The sequence below is a fragment of the Aplidium turbinatum genome, chromosome 7 (assembly GCF_918807975.1).
Source record: "Aplidium turbinatum chromosome 7, kaAplTurb1.1, whole genome shotgun sequence".
NCBI classification, from domain to species: domain Eukaryota; kingdom Metazoa; phylum Chordata; class Ascidiacea; order Aplousobranchia; family Polyclinidae; genus Aplidium; species Aplidium turbinatum.
The window spans coordinates 5,844,310-5,863,438 of record NC_137478.1 but is presented as its reverse complement, the minus strand read 5'-3'; the positions used below and the strand labels follow the sequence as shown (position 1 = coordinate 5,863,438).

Below are 19,129 nucleotides of genomic sequence, written 5' to 3'. Positions count from 1 at the left end.
TTCATTGGTCAATGAGTTATGTAGATGAACTTGACTGTATTTTGGTAGAAACCCAATATGGTTCAATAAGCAATAAGGTCATACAAATTAGCTGCAGTTTTCGTGTAAAAATGTCATCTAATCGTTTGCCTCATCAAATGCTAAGCAAGGTTGACTGTTTAACCGACGCTTTAGTTTTTAAATCTCTAGGCTTTACATAAACCATGCAAGCAATCCGATTTTTTAATGCGTTTAACAAACGCAAAAATCACTTAAAGCGTCCCGCAGTATTTTTGCATCAAAATTTAAGCGGATGTGACCGCAAGCTAGCCCTAAATATAAACTGCAGTGCACGTGACATGGACTCGTTGGGTGTTTATCATGACGGAAGCAGTCTGTGCTCAAACAACTCTATAGTAGATTAGAATTTGACGTCACAAAAAAATCTAAAATCAACACGACAAAGTGACTTGCAAATGCAGCGTTTGAATTTCGCTACTTGCTACTCGTGGTTTTATTTAAGCTTAGATGTTTTTAAGTTCCTAATGTGACAGGGTAATTGATAAAATAATAGAACTAGTGATATTGTCTGATATCTTACTCATTTTTGATATTAGTCTTTCAGTCGCAATTATATTTCTTCGTTTTGAAATGCCATTAATGGAAACCATTTAAATGTTAAATAGTGTCCTTTTTATGTGACAGTTTAAATAACAATTTTTTTGTTTTGTCTTCAGATTAACATTGATCACGTGACAAGGCGTCAAGTGACGATGGAGCTGACCGGCTGTGACGCGGTGGAGACAGATGTCTTCAACAGCGCGCAGAGATACGTTTTTTCCATTATGGAAAACGACTCTTTTCCAAGATTTCTTAACTCCCCATTCTACAAAGATGCCTCTGTCACCAAGAAGAACACTTTTGAAACTGTGATCGCGAACATCCTTCCTGGCAGAAACACAGGATCAATATCTCCCATCAGACAGCAGAACAAATTCATCAAAAACAGTAACAACAACAATTCGAAATCGGACACGTGTACCGAGAATGGACATGTCAAACAAGGTGCCACTGTATTTCGTCGTTTCTCGTTTGGTTTCAAGAAAAACTTCGCCACCAAACCAGATAAAAATCACAGATCATCGGCACCCGACCTAACCACGGGAGGTTTTTACAACGTGGAGGTTGAAGTCGCATAATTCACAAACCACTGATTTATGCAAAAGTCGCGAACAAGGGTCACGCCCAAACGATTCTGGCCAATCAGTACCGAAAGGATCGGGCGAAGGGGGGCGGAGCTGATCATTTCTGACAGAGTCAGAAGCAATGTGTTTCGATGTTTTTTGCGACCGTAGGACTTCAGTGCTAGTGTTACCACTTTTAGATACAAGTAATCCTTGTAGTAGTAGTTTGAGTAGTAAGTGCGAACAATTTGACATCGATATTACGTCTAATCGACGTTATGACGCCAGTATTTGCACACCAGTTTTTCACGGAGGCAAATGCACGGTGTTGCCCAAATCTTTGACTTTGAAATTTTTCATTTCAGTTCCTCTGACTGTGACTTGTTTTTGTGTTTACTAGAGTCGTGCTGTTTAACTGACGAAATAGTCAAATCGATCGGTTTCGTTTTCACAATGTCACCAGATCTTTGATTGACGAAATAGAATTGATCTCTGGATATTCTGTGCTAGCTCATGTGAACGCTTGAGTGTGCAATTTAATTAGGTTGCTATGTATTACTTATTTATTACATTTCTCTGTGTTATCGTTATTTAACGTTTGAATGACGAAAGCCCAGTTGGGAAATTTGTGGATTTTTGCATTGAATCAATGTATAAAACGACAAATCTTCTGGCTGGTAGTGTTTATATTTTCTTATTTTCTTCGTCGTCTTCTGAAACGTCCCATTGGGCACGTACAAGGGTTGATTTCTTAATTGTACCAGTTTCTTCAAAATACTACTAAGAAATAAAAAGTTGTTAAACAATTGTTGTTTTATTCTTGATTTCTGAAGAACTTCAACGTCAGATGAGAAATAATTCAAGCAAAGCAGTTAGTCACTTATCAATAATGTCAATAACGTGGCTTTGAGAGGAAGAGTTCGCTTTTTTGTACCACTGACAGGCAAAGAACTACAACACTACAGGATTGTGCATTATTAAGAATATTTTAACATATTTACAAATAGTTTGAAGAGTCAGTTACTCTTAAGAAGTTGACATTTATTGCATTTCTTACATATATATTTTCAGATTTATGATGAGGGCTTTGCTTGCGCCGATACGTTCGACTGTTGAAACTATTTATAAATATGAAAATATTATCAATCTTCTTCTTGCTTATGAGGCAGCAATTCAGGCAACACCTCCCAATTGTTGCAACCAGTGCAATGTCTTCATATCAGGGTTTATGAGATTCACATGTCCTGCAGGTCGAAACACTGGACAGTGATTTATGATGTGCTGTGCTGTTTGACATTCACCACAAACACTAGCTGGTGAGTCACACAATCCCCAGGTAAACATATTGTGCTTGAAGCGACCAACACCACTACGCAGGCGATTTAGAGTCACCCATTCTTTTCTTGGCAGGTCTGAGCCAGGTGATATCGTAGTGTCTGTTGTGACTTGGAACTGGTTGGGCCGTGAGATGGTTTTCCAGAGGTCTCTCCATGACTATTATCAATAACATATTGTCACGCATGTTACTTTTACTTCATTTGAGTGTCTTCAAAGTATTTCTAGCTTTTATCAAGAAATATTTCTTTAAGACAATCATTTTCAACCACAGAAACATCTTGACTTTCACGGATGCATTGCGGTTTGGATACATCATCTTCAACCGGTCAGCTCGTTTTGTGTGTCGTAAGATGTTTGAAATACAGTGCTTCGTGGCATACAAAAACATTAAAAAGCAATGCTTTGATGCGATTAACCTTTTGTGCCCTAAATTTGACATGAGTTTAGAGTTCAGCTCTATAAGATCATCTGCGATTATTCACCTCTTGAAAAATTCAAGTCAGAAAAAAACAATGAAATCATGGCAATAAAAACAAAGCACTAGAATGATAAAACCAGAAGCCATTTCAAAAGATTGATGTAACGCTATATTGCTTCCCTTTGTAATCGTTGCCATATTAAGAATATGTTTTCTAGATCATAGCGCTACAATGTCTGAAATAGATTTTTAATTAAACTACGGAGAAAGAAAGGGCCGTTCTCATCAAACAAATATAGCCTGGAGTACGTTCAAAATCAATCCCTTTTTTACTTATTCGTAGGAATCAATTAATAGTAATGTTATGGTTTGTTTATTGTCGTTCTACAACTGTTAGGGTCTTTTAGATTGGAGACAGGGCTTATTTTTAATTTGGTATCGTATTTACATCACATCATTACCCGACTTATTCTCACTGCATTATGCAAGAAAGAACACAATCGGTACCATTTTTAAAATCTTCGGTTTGAACCGACCTGAAACCGATCTCAGATCTACCAGCGCTAAAGCCCAACACAAAACCCCTAGGTCGCTGAGCTGGCTGTAGGAATCAAATCATCATTGTTTTAATGCAGTCGTCCCGTCCAGGCGTATGCTAAGTGGTTCAAGATTTATATTTAGTGGATGGAAAGGCAAGGAAGCTAACCTTCATGTCCTCCTTCAGGCATATAATAGGCATACAGTGCTCCCCATATCCATTGCAATGTCAAAGAGTTAAATTGTTGCTGTTGGTGAGCATTGTTGCTGTTGAGCGTTGTTGCTGTTGTTGAGCATTGTTGCTGTTAAGCATTGTTGCTGTTGGTGAGCATTGTTGCTGTTGAGCTGTGGCGAACTGCTCAATGACGATGCTTGTCTGCAGGGGAACTGCCTCTCTCTGAGACGAGGTTCGTGTTTTCAAAAGTTTGTTGTTTCGCACTTTTGTACTACTTATAAGAGAGACCTCGAGAAGGTTGCGGACTTCCGATCTTTCCTCCCAGAAGATGATGGTTGGTATGCTTTTTATTCCTTGACCAAGCAGCTTCAACGAAGACTATGGTCGTTTAGGGCGAATATCAAGGAAAAATAGAATTGACAATGCTTCCACAAAATGCCGCTGTTACAGTGGCAGGAGCTACGTTTGAACTGACCAAGAATAATTTTAAAAGTTGGAACCTTTACAGAGGCCGGGAACTGCAAAAAAACTCCTCATATTCTTCTGAATTCTATTATGATAGTGTCATACCATATTGCGTTTGCATCCACTGTGTGTCCTTTTTAACAAAACTAATTCCCTTCTGTGGAAAACTGCTTCATTTCTTGATGGGCTTTCCGGTAGGTGTCTTACTTGGGGGTTCGGGTCGCACATTATCAATGGGCCCACATTCTTTCCTGAATGGTTTTCATAGTTGGCCTAGTTCTAGTTATATTTTCTACTAACCAAGGAGTTGCTCCTATGTCGGAATCTCATATCCCACATACTTTTATCTACATGTAGTTTAGTTTTGTTGATATAAAAGTTCTGTACGTACAAGAGTTGGAGTTGTCCCAGTCTAAGCAACAACGAAAGTTTTCCGTTTTCTTTCTTCGCGTAGTAAAAGATGTTGAGTTTATTTTGGCTATGCATGAGCGTTATTATGTAAATATAAATCTCATTTGACATTTGCTATTTTCGTGTTTTATGGACGTGCAGGCAGCAAAAACTGGTGTTTGTTGAGGTTGGATGTCACGATTCAAAAATAATTCTATTTTCAAACTAAGCTACAGATTTGAATAACAACGTTCCTAATTTTTTTTTCAAAGGCAAATTGTAGCCTACAATTGATCCTGTTTTATGTTTGGAATTTTTTTTTATAAAGTTGACACAAATTACTGTGCCGAAAGTCTAGTTCTTATAATAGTAGGGCCTGCAGTAGGCTACATGTATGTTATTCCTGGAATTTGTCTGGTAAAAAGGGCATGGTGAAAGTGGAGTAGTGTGCAGAATAGAACTGAGAAAACCAATTTTTTTCTGTTTAGAACAAAACAAAAGTTTTTCACAGCACAGCAAACGTAATTTCAGATGAAGTGGGTCGATACAAAGCCAAATGTAGGATACTATTTCGAAATGCTTTTTACATACGTCAGTAGCGGCCGAGTGGTTAGCGCGTTGGGCTCGCAGTCGAGAGCCTGCATGTTCGACTCCCGACTCCCGCACTTGCTGTTGTTTCCCTGGGCATGAAACTTTACGATACTCTACCCAGTGATCGATTTCGAGTAATGGGTAGTACCAAGTTTAAATCGTAAGTAGAGTAGACAACCGGGAACAGAGATTGCCGTCGGCTGCAGCGTGGGTCAGGTGTACGCCGGAAGGTGATAAAGGATAAAGATATAACAAACAAACGTATATTATACAAATCCAAAACAAGTAGGTATGTCTGTTAATAATAATTTTATTTTATAGTTTTTACTTGTCTTTCAAGCACGAGACATCAGGCTAATGAATATAAATTGTAGAATAGACGGAGCACCGAATAACTTTGCAGCTAGATCATGGACTAGATTATAGACATACCCACGGGGTCTTGAGATAGCAATTGTTTCCTTTCTCCCAAACGTTATCTTGCTTCCCCCACAAAACGGGTTTTTAACACTATTACGTTTTAATGGCATTGTATTATATGTTGAATTACGTTTTATCAATGTTTAGCTGCATTTAGCGGCTATAGTTTAAACAAACTCTTTCTTTGAAATATCAAAATATTTGCCCTCTCAACAGTTGCTTTTGTCCCCCCCATTTTTTTTCAGCCACGTCACTGGGGTAGGTGCTGCCTGTCACCCAGCCTGACCGGCGTAGCAAGTGTCTATCACTGTCAATTCTTGTTACACTGGGCTGCCGAGAAACACTTGTTTTTTTTCTGTTGAGCAACCTTTTGATTATTTCAAAGCTAATAGGTTACTTCGTCAATATGCTATCATGCTTCATAGGCTGTATTGTATTTTTATCTGCGATAATAATGATTAGCTGATTTTCTTTTAAATATAGATCTTGCGACGAAAAATTTCAATTTATCTTGTCTGTCTGTCTTGTCGGACTCAACGGGTGCATTTATAAATAGATTGAGCAATTAACTATTTCCAGTTCGATTCACCATTGTAGCTTAAAGAGTTCTCCGATGAAAACAAAGTAGGTGTGAATCGGGTTGTGGTCGTAAAGGGCTGCCACGTGTCACGTCATAGCAAAAAGCTTCATCAATTAAAAATCAGCTGGGTTCAAATGGGATGTAGATCTCAGCAAACGGAAGGTTGTCAGACAAAAACTAAATTTAAAGCTTAATTTGCTGATCCCCATGGCTGACCAGATAACACAGCGGTAAATATGAATTGATGCTACAGTACACTTTACAACATTGTAAGCAACACGCAGTGCCGGGTTGATCCAATAGCTCCAAACTAAATTTGACGACGTTCTCTGGACGACATAAACTGGACAATGTTTTCATTAATTTAGACGTTAGAGTCTTCTTTGCAGTCTTTATTGTCCAAATGTAAAAAAATGCTTTGTACATCCATGTGTCTCTTCTGGACGCCATGGTTACCAACTTCGGTGACGAGCGATAATTTTCTGAAAATAGTTAAAAATGAATAAAGGGACTATACCCAGTGCCGGATTTACCATTAGACTAAGAAGGCTGAAGCTTAGGGCTTCGATTTAGGAACCTCAAATTTTAAGATGTACCACGTATATTTAAAAACGTTTAAACGTGGCCTATATACTGTATTTGGAGAAACTTTCACCTGATAATAACGTAAAATTTTGTGGCAACTCGTTTTAATAAAGTAAAGTAAGTATTCATAAACAGGTCGTACTGCAAATTCAATTTCTGGTGTGTTTTTTATGGAAAGGAAAATGTGACACAGGTTAAAGGTTACGTTTTTAACTGTTACTTTGAAAATGGTTTGATTGTTAATAGTCATTGAGAAAATTTTCTTCTAATTTTTAACGAACGATGTTAGTTATTTATTTTCTTTGACTAACATTTTTTATTTTACCGTAGCTTAATATTTCATAAAATGTTTACAATCAAATTACAAAATTTAGTTAGTTTAAATAGCTAATTTCAGCTCTTTCGTGGAGGGACGTAATCAGGGGGTCAATTACTTCCCAAAATATTTTTATATATGCATCGACTAACAGATTTTTAAGCTAGGCTATTGGCCAATAGATATTGATATACTGTCAGTGTCAGTTACACTTTTGTGTGTGTCTAAAATGACAAAATTATTGTTTCTGCAGGGAGACAATTGACTGGTAGATCGTATGGTCGTTTCGTTGTCTCCCTGTCGCTATGGGAACTTGTGTAACTTTTGTAGTGTATACAAAACTTGCATATTTCAAGCATGTACTGTTTCTGACAAATAACTCATTGATTGAGTGTCAGGTCTTGTAATGATGCAAATAAACAAAATAAATAAATTTTTACCCTCTGTTGCAGCATCCTTTGACAGAGATTTACAATTAATTTGGGCTGAAAGTGCTTCCAAAATGCGCAATTTTAAGACATTTTTTTTAATTTTCTGGGGGAGGTTCCCCACCCCCCACGCTGCCGGGATCACAGACATGTGTAATAATAGCCTACTTCTTTGCCCCCTACGAAATTATATGCTGGCGACGTCCCTGCTTGCGTGTATATTTTTCCATCACTAACTCACTATGAAATTAGTGGTTGTTAAAAATACTTGTCTCTATGGCTGTTAAGGTAAAGGTTAGGGTTAGGGGCCTGCCTAAAATTGACAATAGCCCAGGGCCTTTCTTTAAATCCAACCCTGGAACTACAAAGGTACAATGCAAAAGTCTGACAGCAGTGAGTGTAAGATAAATAATTCCAGTTAGACAGATTTCTGAAGGAAATAAAAAAAAAATAGCAAATGCATTAATGCAATGGTTTGCAACTGCTGCTTTTAACAATAGACTAATTTTTATATTGATGTTTTGACCCTTCCTGCAAATGCATCTATGAGCGCAGGTCTCTCGCTGCCCCAAGTGATAGATTGAGCTCTGCAGATGCCCATAGGTCTACCTGGGACTTTAGTACCAAATGTAAATTCTTATACATAACATTCCGTCAAATTCCTAAGCATCCCTGAATAAATATATATGTTTTTTTCTTATTTCATGAAGAACGTTTTCCTTCTTAAGTAAACTGCCGTTGTTCTTTTTTGACATATTTTGCCAAAGCTTCTGTTGCGGCCCATTCTCGCTGATAACTTAAAGATTTATTTTTTGCTTAGGCTATTACTTTGACAAACAACACGTTTTTTGTAAGCTCTTGCAAGCGGAAATGAAGCAGCAAAGATACAAGGATATAGTTAGCTTTGACCACGCATTGCCTAACGTCATCTTTCCAATGACGCTGAGATATTTGTAAACGCGTCATTCTACAACCCGTTGTAGCGATCAATTTTGGCTCAACTCGCTTTGAACTGGGTGTAAATATAACATTGAAACGTTTCTTGACAAAATAGCAATTCCCTTGCCAAGAGTAAGTTCGAATCTTATTGAACCCAACAGTTGAACTGTGATAAGTCAATAGGCCCACAGCCCCACATCTGAAAATAAGTCTAAACTTTGATTAAAATATATTTTTGTAAAATTAGGCACAGTACATTCACGGTCAAACAGTAATTGAACGTTAAATATAAGCTGTCTGACGATGTGGATGGCAAAAAATAGTAATGAAAATCTGCAGCGTGTATTCTTGAGAAACGATACGCAATTATGATGTTATTTTACGTGCGTATTAACTTGAACGGGCCAAGTGTTTTCAGTAATTCACTTTGCAAGAAAAGTTATCGCCAGGTCGGAAACAGCCCAAAAGCCTACAAAGTTTCATATAAATAAAAACACGATTTACAATGGAAGGTTTTGAATATACAATCCTTTTGTTTGAACCGTCGGCCATGTTCCCAGACAGTAAACCAACTGTTGTTTTTACATTGGTTTAACGTCTGTAGACGTTGAATCAATGTAGAAAACGGTTGATTTACTGTCTGGGTCGTTGGCTGTCTGGGTCAACCGATAACAATAATTCACGTCACACATCGCTGTAAACTTGTATAATTCTTGGAAGCCCACGAATAATAATAGTAATTTTGTTGATAGGACTACACAAAGAAATAATTACCCGGTTAGCAAATCAGTTCTTTTCAATTGATTCAACATCTGTAGACGTTGAATCAATGTAAAAAAGGCTATTTGTTTCTCTAAAGCAATTTAGGATACGTAGTATTAATAATCATGTCTCGCAAATACTATAAAATAAGTATACAATATTGCAGCTGGCGTAGGCTGAAGATGTGTGCAGAGCACAGATAATTGCTGTGAGTGACAAGGGAGCATTACCCCTCAAAAATAAAAAATAAAACCTTAGAAAAAGATCTTGTTTTAATTATTTTTTCTGTAATTCTAGTTCTCGTGACTCAGTTCAGATATTTGTATTTGTTTGTGTTGTTATATGAGACGCCTTAGATAAAAAAATAAAATAAAATTAACAATTGAATAAACTCAACGTTACTCGTTTGGTGGTTAACAGTAAAAACATCTACAGTTCTACACTACAGTATATAGCATTATATAACTTCTCCTTTCTGTAATTTTGTCTATGCCACTTTTTACTATAAAGTTTGCTTTATTTTGTTTGTGAATGGCGCAATTATGACCCCCCACTATCACTACAAAGGTTATACTGAGCTTTGATTACATCGTAAACACAGGTAGGTTTTGACCATAAATCCGTATTTAAATTTTACTATTAGTGATGTTCAAACACAACTTATTCTTTGAACCCACTTGCCTACGCTGAGATTTTAACTTTTTCTGAAAGAAATCATCAAGCAGAAACCCAATCCATTTTTAGATCAAATTTTTACATTACGTCTGTAGACGTTGAGTCACCCAAAAAACGGACAGTTTTGCTGGATGCAGCAGCGCGCGTAAACTTTGTAGCTGGACACACCACAACAATTTGTACGTGATCAAACAAAGGCAGGCCGTGGGTTAGTTAAAGATTGATTGCATGTGCTGTGGCGTAGTTTATGCTATGGCGTTGGGAATGTTTACCAGCCTACGTTGCAAACCTTTATCGCGCGATCACATCCTGCGAGCAGCCTACTGAAGTCATACAGAGTTTATGGCCGAAAGTGGCCTGTTTAAGATTAATTAACTCTTTTAGTTCTAAAAACGATATGTACGTCTATGATGGTAGGTGTATGTATGCTGCAACTAAGAAAGACTTTGTCAAGATAGATACTTTGCTGAGGCTGACACTGTGAAGTTTCCACTTGTTTGTTAAAGTGTGGTTGTTTTCCAACTATTTCATTCGCTAGATGCTGCTAACTAGTGAGCTGTTCTTGAAACGTGATGCTCAAGCACATACCCGAAAGTTGAACCATCTGATCTTACCTCTATTTTCGGTTCCAGAAGCTGGCTGTTTATTCACTGATCTATTGAGGGCAGATATAAACCTAGTCAGAGAATGATAAATTATCGCCTGCAATTTTTGAATCGATGTAAATAAAAACTGATTCGCTTGCCATTACATATTATACAAAACCCTTCACCTTATTGCTAAGAATATCCATATTCCATCTATTATTCCATTTCACTGCATATCCTACACTGGTTTGTCAACCTTTTCTGAGCCCATAGCATCCCTTTGAACAGATTGGATAACCTCGCAACCCCAAACTGTTGTTGGTGTCTGACTACTACAATGCAAGTTGTGTAACGTTAATTGTAAACCTATATCTGAGATGTCTGGCCCCCCAGTAACACCCTAATTGTCATGTATTTAGAAATTTATAGCACCCCTTTAATTCGATTTTTAGCCTATTTAGGGGGTACCTATACCTCCGTTTGAAAATTTTTGCCTTGCCGGTCAGGTGGCCTGCTTTAAACTATCAAACATTAGTCTACCCGCAAGTAAAAAAAGATTCAAACTGTTAATTTTTCATTGATTATCCCATTCCTGCATTTAGCAGAAAAAGTTGAATGGTTGGCTGGTTTTGAATCTTTATCCTGTGACTGACAAAGCCTTGTTCAAGCGCACACCCCGAGAGTCGAGCCAGCGCTGCTTGATCTTGAAGCTTCTTCGTTCACGAAGTCACGCGCTAACCAACTGAACTCTAATAAAAACAACCGCCCGTTCGAACGTTGTTCGACAGAAATCTTTGCTATAAGCAAGCATTTGCCATTTCTCTAATTTGCTAGAAATTTTTGTCGTACAATATTTTGTGGCATCTATTTCTTAAAATAAAACCATTTTATGCAATTCAACAAACACACAATATTTAGGAATAGTTTATATTTCATAATTCCTTTTCTGCAAGCATGGCATTTTTGTTTTTGCCATGAAATCAATTTTTTCTGTTTATTCTTGTTATGTTTTATTCATCTTTGTTGAAATGTAAGGATTTTAAGTTACCAGACTTCTTTTTCTTTTTGGTTTTCGAATCTAATCTTTTCAAGGACGCTGCAGTAAGCCTAGACTACCAAGCATCGCAGCTTTGGGCCAGTTCAACTATTATGTGTAGAATCACCATGCCTCAGTGGCGTAGCCAAGGGGGGGGGTTTTGGGGGTTACAATTCCCCCTTTGGCACGCGCGTGACGTCACGATATAGAGAATGATGCTTTCAGTCTAAAAAAAAATTGCCTAATTTTAAACAAAATTCCATTAAAAGAGCGAGTTTTGCCAATACCAAACATTCAAACATCTCAGCCAGGAATTAGCAACAAGAAAAGACAGAGACTTAGATTTATTTCCGAAAAATGCTGAAGAAAACATGATCTTATCCTTTTGCTATGCTACCGGACAGCACCATTTTACAGGAATATTTGTACCAATATTTTTGTTGAAAATGCTCTCAGAATGCACCAAATTCAAAGTAAGTTTTCAAAATTTTCTGGGAGAAGCCCCCCAGACCCCCGCCGCTGGGTGGTCAAAATCCCCCCTTTCAAAATTCCTGGCTACGCTACTGCCATGCCTTACCCCTTTAGTCTCGTCATCTCCTCTGGGACCAAAATAACTTTTTAAAAAATTGTATTCAAATTGTCTGCTTCGTAAAGCGCTGAGAACAACGCATAATCGCGATTGACACAGCGTTATATAAAAACACACATTATTACGATTGCCTCCAATGAAATCTTAAAAAGGGTGAAATGTTTTATATTGCCAAAAAAATAAAATATACAACGATACAAGCACAATCTACCAAGGCACTTCTATCGTTGACACTTCTTAATTTAGATTCTTATACGTTTAACTGTCTCGGCTATTTGGCAAGCAACTGAATCGATTATAAAGTCGTGCGGATTTTTTTGTGGAAACTGACCTGTAGACTAACATAAGCTCAGCTCGAAACATCTGTATAGTTTGAGTAGAGGCACACTGGTAAGGCCTTTATAGAGGCTGCATTACTGACTTGGATGTTATTCGGGTTCACGTATTATATTAAATTTTACAACGCCACGAATAGATTATAGACAAAAAATTAATGAAATTGAATAACCTTATTCAAATAAACAGACAAAACAAAGTAACTTCAACGGGTTTAACATGTTTTATTAGACAAAGAAATACAACAAAAATAAAATCAACTCAAACGTTTTCGACACGTAGTTGTGTCCTCATCAGGAATTATTATATATCTGCAATATTATAAAAATGAGGATTAAAAGATAAATCTGACTTCGCACTATTACTGCAACGACACTTTGGACTGAACAGCACAAAATCAGCAAGTGATACAAGAATGCTTGAGAGCAGGCTAATTAACACGCCGGCAGCTATAGTGCATATAGCAAGATTTATCTTCTAATTCTCATTTTATATATATAGCAGATTTAAAGTAGTTCCTGATGAGGACACAAGAACATGTCGAAAAACGTTGAAGTTTATTATGTTTTATTTTTTTGTGTGATAAAAAATGTTAAACCTGTTTAAGTTACTTTGTTTTGTATGTCTGTGGTACAACAATGCGAAGTCGCTACCAAAGCTTTATTCTTATTCAAACAATCCAACAAAAATAACAATAAATAAATTCAACAGTTTTTGGCAAAATTTTATGTCCTCATCAGAAAAATAATGTCGTAGTCTACATTTGAAAACAACAAGGCTATGGATAGTATTTACAAACAAATGAGCGTTAGCAGCTGCGTTAAAGTTGTTGCATTCATAAACAAATACAAAAGTTGCTAACGACAATGCAAAACAAGAAGCAAACGTAATTTAAAATAAGTTTTAAAATGGTAACTTACTCCTTGATTTCCAGCTTAAACTGTTTGCTGAGCTGGAGTTGCGTCCTTCGATTTGTATTGTCTCGTGCACATTGGTTTCAAACTCTGATTGACAATTACGAACGGTTTTAAATACACATGTTTTTTTCGTATGTTTTAATAAAGTTATTCAATCCCATTAATTGGTTATCTATTATCCATTTGTCTTGTTGTAAAATTTCTTCTCTTCCAAAGTTATAGCCCACTATTAGAAACTCAATTTCTTAGGAAGTACAATTTTTTTTAAAAAGAATGTGCATTGCTATAGATTATAATGAGTTGTTGGTTTTTTTATTTATTCATAGAATGAAAGCAAGTTTTTTTTTTTGTATTGTATTGTTTCATGTTTCGATTAAAATCACAAAGGCTTGGAAAAACATTAATGTACCCCACCAGAGGAAAGCTGATACTGCCATTGTTTGGAAAAGCGGAACTGAAATTACTTTATTCATATCTAAAAGTTTTCTTTTCTTGTGTTTAATATGCTGTACAAAATGTACGAAAGCTTTGGTTAAGGCTATAGCCATGAAAATAACTAGCATTGAAATAGCTTTAAATTGATTTGAGCTAAACGGTTACAAATATTTTCTAAATGCTTTTTCAACAGCGTATTTCGAAGAGTGGGCTTGTTTAGAGCAGTTCACAGTGACCTAACTGAAGATTTTGTCTAGGTTAACAGAAACTGTCAGAATGAGCATGCTAGGTAATGGAATGAATACGTTGTACTTGTATTTGTTTGAATGAGCACATTCAAAATTTAAATTCAACTCAAAGTCAAAACAGATAATTACTAACTTAGGGCATTTACAAAATTAAAACTAAGTACTCAAAAAGCATGCTTAGATGGCAGATGTTCTGTGTTACACTTGGCATAGTCTCAGGGTAGGCACTTGAATTACATAACAGTGACCTAAGCAAATGGAACATTTTGCAGATCTTGAAAATTTAGTTGAAGTTGGTTGTGATATGTGAAAACACAAATGAACCATGGGGATAAGCAATAGTATAGATGTATCGTCAGAGTCAGCATCTATACCGTGGCACCCAGTTGATTGTCAAGACGAACAACAGGCCTACGTAGCTCTGTATGCATTCGAACCAGAAAACACTTGGGGAGCACAGCAGCCGCTGTCTTTGACAAAAGGTAAGAAATCAAGGACTTGTTGCTTAGTGTATCTGGGGCAAAGAAAATCAACAACTTTTAACTTGCAACGCCCCTAATCTAAGCCTAGGCTATGCAATAAAATCCCACTCTCCAGAGTCTTGATCTTAAAAAGTGCGGTAAAATACACGATGCTGCAATCAGGGTTCTCTTTCTGCTGCAATGGTTACTTGAAAGCGGCCTCGTATTTATAGGCGTAGCCAGGGGGAGGGGCAAAAGGGGCCATACCCCCCCAAAATTTTCCAAGTTTGGATTCCGAAGTTGAGCCCTTTGTTGAAAATGTAATAAAATTTGTAGAAATTTATAACGTTTTCCAAGACATCAGGCTATTAACACCTCCCAGGACTTGTTTTAGACACACAGAAAGACACCAATAAATTTTGCAAATTGTAAATCGCCCAAAATTTACGCGATTTACGTTTCTTTGAACTAATTTGTGGAAGCAATTTCAGAATGGCTTACTCTGTTGGGTTTTTGTGTAGCTGAATTTTTGGTGTTCTCTAATTTTAGCCGCACTTTTGCCCGTTCGTGTGTAAGAGTTACCTTTAATAAGTTAATAGCTGTTTATCTGCTAATAAATTTCATACAAATAATACCCTAAAAGTGTTTCCAGAAAGCGCTATAATCCATTATTTGAGTGTAATTTTTCAAAAAATTTCCGGGGTGTTATGCTCCCGGACCCCCTAGGATACGCGTGCCTTCGGCACGCTCTAACCCCCCACCAGTTTCATTGCTTGCCTTGCTCAACCCACCAGGATACGCCACTGCTCATCAAGTGGCGATGGCTTAAATCAAACACTTTACTGTTCTCTTCAATTCATCAAATGTTTGCCCACCCCGCTCAAATTTTTTCTGGCTACGCGACTGCTCGTATTGCGACACTTTCACAAACCACTTCCCAATTTCTTTCGCTTCGCTTCAAAAGAAGGTGTGTACCTGTGCGCTTACATTTTAATTGTAAAATTCACTCGCGATTGCCGATTGCAGCAAAACAACAAGAGAATTATTGCATGCATTCATTGCAATTTGCAACTCTAAACATTATTGTGTTGTAAGGGCCGTCGCTGCAGGGGGGGCGTGGCCCCTCTCCTGACAACTACCTGTGCACACACACTTCAGACACTGAAGAAGAACTGGTTTCAATTTTAGTTTCATTAACTAGGTGGCTAGTAAAAATATTACTTTTCATGGTCCTTCCACTTGTGTGTTAATCCGAAATAAAATTTATCGGCGATTATCGGCGATAATCAAATATTGCTTTTGGCAGTAACGATAAACGATAACTGAAAAAATAATTGAGCGATAACGAAAAACGATAAAAATTTATCGCCGATAATTATCGCCGCTAAATTATCGCCGATAATGCCCATCACTGTCGTGTATGCACTGTATAGTGTCTACTTGTTTGCTTGCATATGTTTTGTAGTGCATGTTGAATGCAAGTGGATTTGTCGAATTGCTCTCTTCGCTTCGTATGGATCGCTAGGTCTGAAATAAACGCTTAATAATTCTATATAAAACCGGTTTGTTCCGATTTTGATTTAATTCACTATACGCTTACAATTCCATGTAGCCTACCTACTTTGCCAGTTGCCACCTTTTGGAAATTTACATTTATGCTTAGCCTACAATGTGTAGAGATGTACATATACACCGCAAATTCTACGCCGTAGACTTGCGGCGTAGACTTTTTGTTTACGCTAACGCTTACGGCCACATTTTTTTGGATAGTTGTCGCTTGAGGCTACGCCGTAAAGTTTTCGCGGTTTTTTAGCGTATAGCGTCAACGTATATTTTTTAATGTTTTTTTTTTTTTTGTTACAACACGCCAATAGCTTCCAGCACTGCTTTTGAAAGAATGTTTTCAATGGGCAAAGACATATTGAAACCAAAACGCAGCAAAATGTCAGATGAACACTTTCAGATGCTTGTGTTTCTTCGTGGGAATTCAAAATAAAACTTGTTTGTTTCGAGTGGTTTATACCGTGTGAATGTTTGGCACCTAGCAAACAAAATTAGTTTACGCTAGTGTATGCGCTGATGCTGACGCCGCCAATTTTTTTTACAAGTTACGTTGACGCATACGGCGTATGGTTTTTCGAACGTTTGAGCTTACGCTGACGGCGTCAATATTTTTTGTATACGCGTACATCACTGACAATGTGTAACTGTACCTTGGAAATAAAAGTACAGCTAAAAATAACATGAAACATAGCATAAAGATACTATCCAACTGGACGAACAAAACAAACATACACATGCTCGGATAAGTGACAAAACTTTATTTTTATTTTGTGTTAGACTGAACTTTGTTTAGTTTAAGATTTTTTTGATAAAGTTGTTTTTTATCTTGAAAAGAACCTGAAAAGAAAATGTGAAAACCAATGTGAAATTTCCGTTTTTTTTCTCTGTAAAATTTGGTTTGTAAGCAGACGCTGGTTTCTTGGGTTCGGCAGTTATGATAATAAACATTGCATTCATCGCACATATGCGTTGCTTACAGCGCTTTACAAAGCAGTCTGTGCCATGCGCATCGAAAAGCCGATAAATACCTTATCTCTGAATTCATTTCTTTGATTAGTGTCAAACAGGAATAAGACTCAGTAGGCTACTTGTCAAAAAAAACTTTGTATGACGAGGCAGGGTATTGAACCCATGCCTAACCGACTCAGTCAGAGGGTGACACTCTAAGGTTTAAAGGGGACCTGAAATGAAAAATGAAAATTTTTTTGTTGAATCTTTGGTGTTTAAGTATTATCTTTTTTGAAAAATTTTTTTGATAAACTTTTTTGTTTGGCAAATATAACAAAAAGAAAATCAGCCACCGGATGGCGCTATGTGCCTTATGACGTAGTTGGTTGTTCACTCAGTTTTTAGCTTCATCAAATAACACTGGAAGCGCTGCACAAGTCGTAGTCTTTAAAGATGTCTGAATTCAAAAAAGGATTTTTGTTTGAACCAAAAAGACAGCGCCTTGACAGAGATGACTGTGATTCGGATTCGAGCTACGACAGTGCCAGCTCCGACAGCAGTCGGATGGAGAATTTGAAATGGTGTAGGTGTGGAAATTGTGCCATCATGCCAACAATGATGGAAAATGAATGTTGCCAGGAGCCAGATAAAAATTTTAATTTTATAAATTTAGAAAAAGAGAAAAAAAGGCTAGTGAGTTTTTTTTTTTTAATTCTAAATTTATAAAAATTTATTAAGGTGTTACGACCATGCTGATGGGTGATGACTAAATTTTTTTTTGAGGAAATCGAAAACGCCTGCTATGGGAAACAATGAATTTTTTATGTGTACCAAGAATGTGAAATTTTTTTTGAAAATTTTTCAAAAACCTCCCCCACCAATTGATATTTCTGACGTCACCTAAGTACATTTTTCTCATTTTTTACTTCTCATACATTGTTTAAACTTGTTACAGACTCCTTACCATACTAAAAAGGTGGCCCACAGTATGGTGCAGATTTAAAAAAAAAATTTGTCGAAAAAAGTCAAGGGGGTCCAGAGATTTTACCCTTTTTGGCATTATTTTTCGCAACAGGGCCTCTAGCGGAAATTTTTTAATTAGTGTAACTTCAAGAATTCTTAAGCGATTTCGACAATTTTTTTTTGTCAGATGGTTTATTTTGATACTGGGTGACTTGGTAGTTTGTTAGTTGTTACATTTTTACCACTAGTAATTTGTTTTTTTTAGTGTAAAACTTGCAAAATCCTCAAATCGACTGCATGATGCCCAAATTTATCGTATATTTCCATGTTTTTTTGCAATGTTTCAATATAATCAGTAAAAATTACTCTACTTATTTTCCTAATGCACTACACATGACTCACAATCAGCTACTTAGTAATATGAATGGCAAATTGTATTATTGTGACCAAATCATTTAGATGCAGTACAGGTGCACAAAGTATTAATACACACAATACTTTGTCCTCAACAGCTTCACAATTTGTTGCATGCAACAAATTTCACACTCAAATATTTTTCTTTGGTGCACTTCTTATGGAGTTCTTCCATCAGCTTAGCAGCTCTTTCTGCAATCATATTGGAGCGAGGGATGTCGAGAACAGAGCAATCCTGGTTCCAATGTGTTTTCAAGCATTTCAGTGCACCGTCACACTTAACATAAAACATATTTGTTAAAGCCTAATTTACTGTTGGTATTGGTAGGCCGGTATAACCTTGAATTATTTCATAAACATTGTTTTGGCTATTCAAGAGTACAAATTTGATGAGGATGATGCTTTTATGATATAAATAGTACCGGTACCAAAAAGTTATTTCAAAATATCACTGTTCACTATGGTTAAACACTAGTTTTACTTACTTTGATTCCTTCAACAGCCAATAACAATTTTGGGTATGCCTCCTCTGAGTATCTTTGGTCAGAAAACCATTGCTCTTGCCATCCATTAGCAATAAAGTGATATGGGATTTCTAATTTCCCTTTCCATTGCGGGATCAAGAAGTATGCAATTAAAGTATAAATTGCTCGTGAATTCCATCTAGGATTGTGCAAAAAAGGTAGTTTTCTCCATTTTATTTGAGGAAAAACATGATGCAACTGTAAAATTATGAATTTTAAATTGATTTATTATAAGATGTACCTTTAGTAATCTTACAGCACAGAATGTTCAAATTTTAGCTCACCTGATAAAATTGAAAAGAATGACACAGCTCATATAAGAATTT

At 36.7% G+C, this 19,129-nt stretch overlaps 2 protein-coding genes across 3 annotated transcripts in view; both read left to right on the top strand.

Annotated features, from left to right (window-relative positions):
* The window catches only part of LOC145774240 (uncharacterized), a 43,970-nt gene extending 42,001 nt beyond the window's left edge, over positions 1–1,969 (top strand). Inside the window, exon 6 of the mRNA XM_082585426.1 lies at positions 717–1,969. Within this exon, the coding sequence (XP_082441552.1) occupies positions 717–1,178 (462 nt within the window). The 3' untranslated portion in view covers positions 1,179–1,969. The remainder of the gene's footprint in view (positions 1–716) is intronic.
* A 12,242-nt stretch (positions 1,970–14,211) lies between these two features.
* The window catches only part of LOC145774264 (tyrosine-protein kinase ABL1-like), a 32,895-nt gene continuing 27,977 nt past the window's right edge, over positions 14,212–19,129 (top strand). For both annotated transcript variants that reach the window (XM_082585461.1, XM_082585460.1), the window contains exon 1: positions 14,212–14,412. In XM_082585461.1, coding sequence (XP_082441587.1) covers positions 14,256–14,412 — 157 coding nt within the window. In that variant the 5' untranslated portion in view covers positions 14,212–14,255. The remainder of the gene's footprint in view (positions 14,413–19,129) is intronic.